The following is an 11935-nucleotide window of genomic DNA, read 5'->3' on the forward strand; positions in this document are numbered from 1 at the left end:
TATATATATATATATATATATATATATAGGTAGATAGATATTAGATAGATCGATATACATATATGCATTTCTGTAGGTTATACATTACCAAACCTAAAATAGCCAAAAGAAGTTCATACAGCAAGTACACCAGCCTGTGATCCTACAGGGTGTTTTTTTTCCCACTGACCTGAATCAGTGATGCCTTTACCAAATGTAATTAAATGGATAAGAGAGCCAAGCATTTCAACAGTAGCGAGTGCGGTTGCTGTTTAGGAGACAGTTTATTGCTCTTTTCTTTGCTGCTTCTTTCCCTCATCTGTCTGGTTTCGGGGCAGAGTGGAAATTGCTTTTGTTGTGTTACTTGCTATTATCGTACAGCTTTAGCATCATTTGTCTAACTTAAGGGTTGAACTGAACGCTGCTGAGGAAGATAATACGTGTTCAGTCACACTACACTGGCTAAGTTTAATTTCTGCATTTTCCCATAATGTAGTGATGTCTGCTCATCTGCTTTTGCTTCATTCAATTTCAGTTTTCAAACTGAATGGTAAATATAGCAGGAGCTCAATGGGTGCCGGGGCCCCCAGAGGTGCGAGCAAGGCGACTGAGTGCGACGGGAATGAAGGAGCTGTGGGCAACTGGTTCCTCCTGAGGGGCTGACAGATGCTGATGCTGACAGATCGAGAGAGTGATTATTCAGAGCTTAGAAGATGAACTAGTGCTTGTGTTAGCTGGCTCCCCTTGCAGCAGAATCACTCCCAATCACACCTCCATAAATCAAGCACTCACACCCTGGCACAGTTTGAAAACAGCACTACTGAGCAAAGGTGGTCATGCCGATGAAAGGGTGTTTATCATGAAAGAGTGCCACTAGTGACCACAAAGGCTGTATGCATACTTGGAAGAAACATGGGTGCTTGCGACCCTGAACATCTGTAACCTTAATTTTGACTAACTATTCAAATTGTATTTCTGTAACTTCTGAACTCTTGGCAGCTTTGACTGAAGTGTAAAGGTCCCAAAGTGTAAGTAGTGAGTAAAGTAGTGCTGTAACAGAAACAACCACAGCCCCTCTCCAATAAACCTCTGCTTAATCCCAAATCATTATGGTATCTCCAATGAGGTATAAAAAGGCAAATAAACAAGCCAAACTGCACGTCTAATGAAGCACAGACGGTGCAAACTTTTTTCACTTTGAAATATGCAGAAAACATTCAAATTACATTTAACAACCTCTGTGTTTACTGAACCAGACACAAACGGTAAGGTAATTGCACCTCTTTACATGAAAATGTATATACAACTCCATATGTTTATTTCCATCTAAAATGCTGCACTTAGCTTTTTTTGAGTTTTTAGCCAAATCAGGAATTCATTTATTCATCCTTGCAGTGTCAAAATCTCACTGTAAATTAAAGTTACATAATATGTTAAGTTTAAATGCTCTGTATGACTTGCAGTGGCCGATACGTGATGTGGTTCTGGGAGTGGGTCTGTTGGAAGATTAAAACACTCTGTCATTCTTTTTTTAAATCAAATTCTGAAGCAATTACTGGGTCTGTCTTTGTTTCTCAATATGCCCCCATGCGTTTTTTTCACTGTTTAACGGCAAAGAGAAAGAAACTTTATTTTGAAGAGTTCTGTGCAAACATAAGTGAGCAAATAGCCAAAGAGAGCCAATAGGACACTCAAGTCCAACATACCAATGAAATAAAACATCTCATTTGTTTTCTTGTTTATTTTTGTGTTTATGTTTTGATTTTTTTGGAAACAAATGAAAAGAAATGGCCTTTCTTGTGTTTGATTTTTTATCTTAACAAAAAGAACAAAAATAAAGTGTTAGAAGAAATAAGCAAACAACAAAAAGAAACATGGTATCACAATCAACTGTATTTCTACCTTTAGAGCTTCAGCAGCAGCAGCATTTTCAGTTTGATACGTTGTACCTTTGATGCAAACATGATCTATGATCTTTGATCATAATAATATATTAGTGACAGTCTCATTAGCATCACAGTGCCAGGACAAAGAAACTCAACATTGTGCTTCAATGAACTGTGAAAAAAAATGTGTACTTTAGACTATTCCTACATTAAGCAAACAAACAAAGGAGCCTTAAAATGCTAGCTATAGGCCAGGAAGCAAAGTGTTAACAACAGATTTCTCTGGCATGAAAAGACATAAAACAGTTTGAACAGGTTGTCATTCGAAAGCAATTTGGGAAGCAGTAGGATCTCATTATTACATCAATTTAATTCCAATTAGAAGAAATGAATCAAATTATCTTTTTCATAGCATGTGGCAAAATAACTAAGAACGTGACTGACGAAGATAATCACATCATATCAGGAAATTGATTTATGTCTACTTCTTTTAATGATGAGAACAAAGAGGTTAAAAATGTATTTAAGATTTGTTGGGCTTGGTATTCAAAACTTAACATTTTATAAAAACCGACAATCGGCTACTGTTTTTGTTGACACATAATCTATATATTTGTTACATTTAAATACAAATGTCACTGCATTGTTTGTAACTAAAACCCCAGATGAAGAAAATAACCCCAGCATCTGATGCAACTCTTTTTGGTAATATTCATCAATATATTTGTCACATATTTAACTACAAATATGATTGGCTCATTAATTTAAAAAAAAAGTCCTATTTGAATAAAATGATGAGGGTCTGATGCAGCTCTAGCAAAATTAATAGCCTTAATATCCAAAAGGAAATCTCCATGTATGATTGCGTGAAATATGTTCCTCTGAAACAGTGCAGTAGTCTATAAATGAATAGCTGCCTTTGAAGCTAACCAACGTCAAGATCACTCAAAATATCATGCTTTCATATATAAATAAATAAATAAATAAGTTAATAACTAAAATGTTACAGAGTTCATGTCACTTTCATGCCATCTGTACTGTATAATCTGTTCTCTCTTTTTTTTTGTTCCAACACATAAACCTGGCCTTAGATGAAGGTTTGTACTTCTCATCAAAACAGAAGTAGTCTGAGGTCAATTGAGAGGAGAATTTAGGCTACAATTTGAAGCTGAGTGATTTTTTTTACAATGGAAAAAGGTATCTACAATTTTGCTCTCTCTCTGACCTCAAAGTGTTTTCCACCATTTATTGAAAAGGGAAATGACTTCACGCACAAACAATGTTCTACAGTAGTGACTGTCGATTGCAGTTTCGCTTTAGGTGCGATCGTGGCTCAAGAGTTGGGAGTTCGCCTTGTAATCGGAAGGTTGCCGGTTCGAGCCCCGGCTTGGACAGTCTCGGTCGTGTCCTTGGGCAAGACACTTCACCCGTTGCCTACTGGTGGCGCCAGTGTCCGGCAGCCTCGCCTCTGTCAGTGCGCCCCAGGGTGGCTGTGGCAAAAAGGAACCTGCCATCACCAGTGTGTGAATGTGTGTGTGAATGGGTGGATGACTGGATATGTAAAGCGCTTTGGGGTCCTTAGGGACCAGTAAAGCGCTATATAAATACAGGCCATTTACCATAGGTCCCAGAAGTGAACCACATCACTACAAATAGGATGAATGTCTATAAATAAAGTTTCTATTCTATGTCCTAATTTAATTTACAGGAATGAGCATTTTTATGCGTATTAATTTACGGTTCTTCTCAGTCCCCTTAGCCTCCAAACACATGACAAAACATTCAAATCATTTTTGCTCATGATGTATATTTCAAAGTTTGCAATGTAAATTGAATTAAAGAGCACTGTTATACTTGAGTGAATGTGAGTGCAAAGGTCTCTGTGTTGGTCCTGTGACAGACCCGCCACCTGACCAGGGTGTACCCTGCCTCTCTCCCTGTGGTAGCTGGGATGGACTCCAGCACCCCTGCAACCCTGAATTGGATAAGGGAAAGAAAATGGATGGTTTAGATTGCAGAATACCAAACAGTTTTATAATATATAAGCTGTGACAAAAAAAAAAAAAAGAATACCCCCCCCAAAAAATTCACCTCTTGTTTGAAGTTTTTGGAAACACATCTTTGAGGCCAAGACAGAAATTTTTGAAATGGCCGTAATGTAACAGAGCATGCAAAAGGTTAAAATGATGTAGAAATGCATTAAAAAAATAAAAATAAAAATTCAAATCAAGAGCCAATTTTGGATATTATTTTGATGAGCCATTATATTTTAAGGTGAATACGTGGCAATAAAGACTTCATAGGTGAATTGTGAAGTGGAGTTGTAGAGAGTTCAGTCAAATACGGCACTGTCCCCAAGGAGAGAGTCGGTTAACTCTCTTTTGGCATTTCTAAAATGATTGGGGATTTAAGATACACTTATTCCTTAGCTAATTAACAAGAAACTGAAAAAGTCCCGACACAGGTTAGACACCCTAGTCCTCTGGATTAATGTCTTAGCTTTGAGCCACTCCCCTAACACACCCATCTCTTTCTAACTTTTTGGGTTATAGTTACCTGATGTGAACCAAAGAATTTCTGTGTTCACAACAACAAGGGTCATCAAATATTATTTATATTTATTTGTGTGCCTCTGAATTTACACCCATTATTTGCCACCATCCCTTATCGTGAGTAAAGAGTTCATTGCCATTTCACATAGTTCTTTGAAAGCAGGTGACTCAGATCTTCTGAGACAAAAATATCTGACTGGGTGTTTGTGAGCTGACCCTTTTGAGTGATCAATATTACATTTCCTTAATTATTAAGCAGAAATTTCTTTCCTAAATGTTGCTAGCACTGGTTAATTGATTGACATATTAAGACAATTCAACCTTATGGTTTGTTAAACAAGTTCAAAAGCATCTAATTTATCATTTTTGTTTGAAAGATCTCTTAAAATCACCATTGTACACCATTTCACCTTTGCAGACATTACATTTAAGCATTTGCATGCTTTTACTGTTAAAGGAGAGGCTTTGTTGTAATGAAGTAATAATACAAATTATAATAATGATAATAACGGCCCGCATAATTCAAGTTAATAGCATATCTTATCATAATACCCAAGTGAACTCCTAACCATACTATACATGACCAAAAATACTGATCAGTTTGAGCTCAAGAACCTAAAAATGAATTTAATCCCTTGTGACAAAGAAACTGATCTTGTATTTTCTTTATATTGATGTCCGCCACTGGTTTGATTACTTTGTGTTCCTTTGTTCCTTTTTTCCTCAGTTCATGAATAAAGCAATCATGGAGGTTAAGTGAATGGCCTTGAATTTTGCTTGATTGCAAGCTGCCAGATTGCTGCAATTTAAATCATTTTCCCCCGAAAGCTTCAGTTTTTAATGAAAATGCCCTCTCTGTGTGTTTTTTCTTTGCTGCAGGCCAGTGGGGTCAGTGTACCGGTGAGGAGTGTGGCTCTGGTGGGGTTCAGACAAGGACAATATGGTGCATCCACATGGAGGGCTGGACCACCCATCACTCCCACTGCCATCACATGGAGAAACCAGAAAGCCAGAGACAGTGTTTTAAAGTCTGCGACTGGCACCAGGACCTCTTCGAGTGGGAGGCGTCAGAGTGGGGGAGCTGTGTTCTTGTTCCTTTCTTTTCCAATGAGCTCAAGTTGAGGGCAACTGAGTGCATTACAGCACAGCATGGGATCCAGAGGCGCAAAGTCTACTGCGTACGCACCTCAAATCGAACCACAGTCAGTTCGAGGATATGTGAATTCTTTTCCCAAAAACCACCTGTGGAGCAGGCATGCCTTGTCCCCTGCCCCCAGGACTGTGTGGTTTCAGACTTCAACTCTTGGTCAAGTTGCAGCAAAACCTGCGGTGCTGGCCTGCAGCATCGGACTCGACATGTTCTGGCCACATCAATGTATGGAGGGGCGAACTGCCCCAACCTAACTGAGACCAGGACTTGTTCCAGCCATGTTGACTGCCCGGCTGGGGAGGACGAGTACCAGTACAGCCTTAAAGTAGGGGCCTGGAGTGAGTGCCGAATGCCCCATCACAAGGATGCGCTATTAAGTGGAAGGACCACAGTGGACTTCAGTACTATGTCCAACGAGAACAACACAGCCACGCTGCACACACTAGCTTCTCACCAGCATTTCCATCACACCCACCACCATCTTGCTCATGCGCACATTAAGTACCCCGCGTCGTGGGAACTAGAGGTGGGATACCAGACACGACATGTTCGCTGTACAAGAAGTGATGGCAAAAATGCTATGCTGAGGTAAGCAACATGCTTCAAACCATAAAGAATAGGAAAATCATCTTAATATGGTAATGTGGATTGAAGTTGAGACATATTGATGCATTTTTCACAAAAATTAGGAATACTTGTGCCTTTTTCATTCATTATGCCCCCAAAGTGGCCACCCTACCACTTCACAACTCTTCAATGCAAAATTCCATCAGTTGCACGATCGTTTTAACTTTTCTTGGTAGATTTCTTACTGTACTTTAAATCTTCAGGTCCCTGGCACTGTGCTGCATTAGAATCTATAACATTTTCTTTGCCATCCTTCACAGTTGGTTGAAAAATGCTCTTTTTGAAAGCTGTCTTTGGTCTGCGCCAAACACATCTACTTTAACCACCGTCAAAAAGTTGTATGCTGGATTTGTCTTTCCAGAGTACATTATTTAACCCCCCACTGCAAAAAAAACCTTCTCTCCCCCTATGGTTCATTGGCAAAATACTTTCTCCTGACACATCCCCCATGATTTTCAAATATTTATCAGATAGTATACACTTACAGTTTGACAAAGACAGTTTGTTCATCCTAGAATAAAATGCAGGCTTTACAAGAAACTGTTTTTCAGATGCACTGCTCTAAGGCCGACATTGCTGGGGCAATCAATCCTGGAAGAATCGGCAGTTCTTTGAAATCAACCATACATGTAAAAAAGTTTGCTTTTCGTTTCTTTTTCCCACTGGGATCCACAAACCCATTTTTCCCTCTGTCAGACCACATACCTCAATGGTATAGAAAGACTGATTCCACCTGTTACCCCCTTAGGACATTCTAATAATTTGCACCAAATAGAACCCCCGATTCTAATTTTCTGGATTTCAAGGTGTGATAAATGTTGTGGTGCACCTGATTTGTTCTCATATGAAAACAGCAGTGCTGTATAATATTTCTTTCTTCTTGTGTTTTTTTTTTTTTTTTGTATTGTATCCAAGCGGAAATGTTTGCAGGTTTAATAATGAAAGGAAATACCTGTAGTTTGTTTCTCTTTCATCAGTTTACTTTTCCTCTGATAAAGCGTGTGGAGAGTTTTAAAAATTATAGGAGCTGAATGTTGTTGTCTGTCAGGCAAAATAATCCTAATGGACATTTTTTTAATAAAAGAGAGGCGTAATCAATGCTCACCACCTCTCATGAGATGTATTCAGTGAAATAAAATGGTTTTTATTGATGGTGGTTATTTATTCAATTATTACTAGATTATATGAGGGCTGATGTTTGACCAGCATTTCAGCAAGGAAGGGAGGCATTATTGTGTTAAATGTCAAGTGTTGCCCCCCTTCCACTCTCTGCTGTTAGAGCTAACCTTGGTATTTGGATTTGATAAGAATGGATTTTTCTGCACGTACTCGCACACAAAGCAAAAAGCAGAGCACACACAAATGCACACCTACACATGCTGTGTCTCACACACACAAACACAAATACACAGTAACAAACAACATTCTGTCTTGTGTTTTTTTGCTTTGTTTTTCTCATACAGAAAGAAAATCATTGCATGTATATTACATTGATTAAATGCCACCATACCATTTTCTTGGTGTAAAGTGTCACTATTAGCTGGCTGTTAAAATCCATTTCTGACTGCCATCATTGTTTCAGGGACCACATTTCAATCATGTTGTTTCAATTAAGCCTTTTTATTGCTCCATATTGCTTTTTTATTTATAATAAGGCATACTGCATTGAAGTTGTACAGCATTTAATTGTCATATCAATTTTCTTGTGATTGCTCTTGCTTGTTGCCATTTTGGACAGAGTAGTTTAAAAGTCGTTTATCTTGCCACACATCTCTTTTCATTGACATGTTTTTTTTTTTTGTGTGTGTGTGGTTTGAAAAAAGGATTTTATTTTGCATTGCTTGATTAGCACTTATTTTATCTAAGGAGGTGTGGCGCTTTTGAAATAGATTTCCCACATGTATTGTGCTTCATTTTTCTCAACTTACAGCCTCATTACAAGGAGAAAGTCTAAAAATTATCTTGTATCTCAATAACCTGACTAATTCAACTTCCAAGATTAGCCAACAAAAACTGTAATTGGATGAGAAAACACGTGCTTTTCGTTTGGGATTAGCCTATTAAATGGCCATAGTCTGGTTATCGTAGCTAAGGATATGGCTGATTTAGGCTTACCACCACCACCCAGATGGTTCACTGGGTTATGACTTCATTTATGGGGTCATTATACAGCGGTGAAATAGATCACACATGAGCTTTTGCTGATAGAGCTTTTTTCTGATAGAGCGACAAAAGTCAATTCTTGGCAGTCCCAGATTTACTACTGGTACAAGTTGACTGTACTTTTCCCCAGGAGATCAGTGTTTGTGCCATGTGATATTGTTGTTGTTTTTTTAAACTCTCATTTCCATTCATTTCCATGTCACTCTTTTAGTTTTTGTCACACAAAAGACTATCGTGCAGAGGATGTATGGGTCAGTTACATGGTTTGGCACTATAGTGGGTTGAACAGCAGCAGCAGCAGCAGCAGTTTAATGGGATAATAGCATTAAAATCATGACTAATGACTTGTGCTTGTGCTTGGTTAACATCTCTGAGTGAGCATATCAGCTCTTTGTGGCACTTGTGTAAAAGATTGACTTTGTCTTGAGATCTGTGTTAACAGGATGTACTTTAAATGCTTGAGTGGAAGAAGTAAAGGTCATTTATTCAACAACAAATCAACATAACCACTTGCTCATAGGGTCTCATACCTCTCCATCGGCAAATCCAATTAAATTCCAACAACATCTATTTATAGCTTGCTTTGTGTACGACTGCACTCTCAAACTTTAAAGGGGTCACAAAGATATCATGTTATGAAATAAAATTTCCTTGACGTGACAGTAATTTACTCTCCTCAATCTGCAGCCTCTGTACGAAGGACAAATCCCCACTGACCTTCCAAACATGCGTGATCCCCAAAGACTGTCAGACATCCGATTGGTCATCGTGGAGCCCCTGCTCTAAGACCTGCCGGTCCACCGACCTATCCCCTGGCTACCGCCTCCGGTCACGGATCATGACTCAGATCACAGTTGGCGGGGGGAAGCGATGTCCTGCCCTTGAGGAAAAAGAGGCTTGCAATATCATAGGCGATTTACTTCCAAACTGCCCCAGGTAATTTTTTTTTTTTTTTTAAATAGAGATCATCTTTATTGCTTCTTAAGGCCACACTCTTCAAATGAACGTTCTTTTCATTTGCAGTTTCACCAATGCACGATAAACTTGAGGACCAAATGAGGGTTTTTAATTTGGCTTCTTGGAACAAATTCACCTTAATAATTATGAGAGAAAGCCTAGAGGTTAAAATATTTATGACTTTACTATTGAATTGATTTGTGCACACTGTTTTTTTTTAGCATCATTTTAATTATCTTGTGGCAGCCACAATAATCTTGTGTACTGTAGGGAGCCCCATAGACATGACATGATAAAAAGAGGCCTTGACAGAATGCCATTGTATTGGGGCATTTGGGTTACGATAGGATTTAGCTAATATAACATGCACACAACAAAGTAGTCAATGGAGAATTACTTTCCCTGCTGGTAGATTTTGTTTTATTTGCTGAATCTACACTGAGTGCCTGAGAGCAGAGGATTTACATGATTAGGGAAAACTCATTACGGAAATTAAGCATTTGATAGATTACTACAGGCTGTTGTTCTGGTAAACTCCTCAAATATTATTGCTTTCTGCATCACTGCATTTTTCATAGATGAAACCAAACATTTGTTTAGAAGTTTTGAAATCAAAATAATCACCCCCCCCCCCACACCCCCACCCCCACACCCCCTTCTTCTGACATACTGTGAGAGATGCTTTTGCCAGAGACTGCTCTCACTAATTTGTCTTTTGCTTTGTGTGACTCTTTGAAAGCAACTGGCACGGCTTTGTGTATACTGAGGCTTTATCCTTCTTAAGTACGATCATTTATCAGTTTATTTCTTAATGGATTACAACTTTGTTTTTGAAAATACATAAACAAGTGTTGACTTTTTGTAATACATATCAAACAGTGGCTCCATCACTGATTCAATTTATCAGCTTTTAACTCATTAACATTGCAAATATAACTAATTAGCATCCTTGCATGCTCTGTTAGGTATGTGTGGAGGACCACTGACTGGGGCGAATGTCGGATTCTACCCTTACTGAGCCAGCAGAACCGGAGACTGGCAAACATCAGCCTTTTATGTGGAGGGGGCATCCAGACCAGGAAGACCTACTGTGTTCAAGTCCCTGATGCCTCAGCACCACATCACAGAAAGGAGGGTAAGGGGAAAAATGCCTTTATTTCAGTTGACCTTGGGCTTGCTGGAAAAACACAGTGACTCAAGAGATGCACCATAAATAATTTTCCATGGTTTGTTTGTGGTTTACATTATTAAGGTGAATGCAATGAGCAGAAAAATACAAACCTAATTCCCACAATATTTGGATGCTGTTTTAAATGTAAATTTAAAAATGTAAATAAAACCTTTAAACAATAGTCTGTAAATATCTGGGAGCCAAGAAAACCTGTTGCTGGACTTTAAGAAGAGGAGTGTTGCCCTTTTCTTGCCTGATAAAAGATTCTAGGTGCTCAACAGTCCTGGGTGTTTGCTGTCATATTTTGCACTCCATCATACATCAAGTGTTTTCATTTGGGGGAAGGTGTGTACTGCAGGCACCAGGAGTCTTCTGCTACAAAGCTATGCTTTTCCAGCAGCTACAACACATGGTTTAGCATCGTCTTGCTGAAATATGCAAGGGTCATCCTTGAAAAAAGGAGCATATGTAGCTGTAAAACCAGCGTATGCCTTTAAGCATTGATGTGAAAGGTATGGGGGTCGTCTGAATGTACGAAGGTGCACTGATGGACCCCCATACTATCAAAGATGCAGGCTTTTTCAGTGAGCACTGATAACAAGCTCGTCGCTGCCTCTCCTCTTTAGTTCAGAGGGCACGACATCCATATTTTACAGAAAGCACTTCAAATTTCAATTCTGACCACAGAAGAGTTTTGCACTTTCCCTCAGTCCATTTTAAATGAGCTTTGGCCCAGACAGCATGGTGGCATTTATGAATCACGTTCACATATGGCTTCTTCTTTGCATGATAGAGCTTTAGCCTGCATTTGTGGATGGCACGCTGAACTGCACTCACAGACAATGATTTCTGAAGTGTTCTTGAGCCCATGCAGTGATTTCCATGATGCAATTATGACTGCTTTTAATACAGCGAGGCCTGAGAGCCATAGGATCATGGGCAACCAGTGTGGATCTACAGCCTTCTCTCTTGATTTCTCCAGATTTTCTGAATGTTTTGATGATATTATGTACTGTAAATGATGGGATATCCACAATTTGATGTCTTAAATTGTTCCAAAATTTACACACACAGTTTTTTTTGCACATTGTTGAAGCTCTATCATCTCTACCTCTGAAAAGCTTTGTCTCTCTAAGATGTTCTTTTTATATTCAGTCATGGTACTGACCGGTTGCTAATTAAACTAACTAGTTGCAAAATGTTCCTCCAGCTGTTTCTTTTTAGTACCACTTACTTTTCCAGCCTTTTAAGAGACATGTTGTTGCCATCAAATCCAAAATAGTTTTAGGTACGAAACAAAAAATTATAAACATTCTTCATTGCTGTAACTGATATGTGTTCTAAGTACAACTAGAAAGAGTCTTTTACCAAGGTACAATACAATATAAGATCTCAAATTCAAATTTTATTTGTCACACACACACAACCATACACAGTATGACATGGGGGT

The 11935-nt window shown here is 38.7% G+C and overlaps 1 protein-coding gene across 1 annotated transcript in view; it reads left to right on the plus strand.

The window, feature by feature from the left end:
- Window positions 1–11935, plus strand: part of thsd7ba (thrombospondin, type I, domain containing 7Ba) — a 189621-nt gene that overhangs the window by 75448 nt on the left and 102238 nt on the right. Inside the window, exons 4-6 of the mRNA XM_005745722.2 lie at window positions 5297–6155; window positions 9045–9293; window positions 10280–10449. Coding sequence (XP_005745779.1) covers window positions 5297–6155; window positions 9045–9293; window positions 10280–10449 — 1278 coding nt within the window. The remainder of the gene's footprint in view (window positions 1–5296; window positions 6156–9044; window positions 9294–10279; window positions 10450–11935) is intronic.

Source organism: Pundamilia nyererei, unplaced genomic scaffold (genome assembly GCF_000239375.1).
Source record: "Pundamilia nyererei isolate P.nyererei 1_Seehausen unplaced genomic scaffold, PunNye1.0 scaffold00163, whole genome shotgun sequence".
NCBI classification, from domain to species: Eukaryota; Metazoa; Chordata; class Actinopteri; order Cichliformes; family Cichlidae; genus Pundamilia; species Pundamilia nyererei.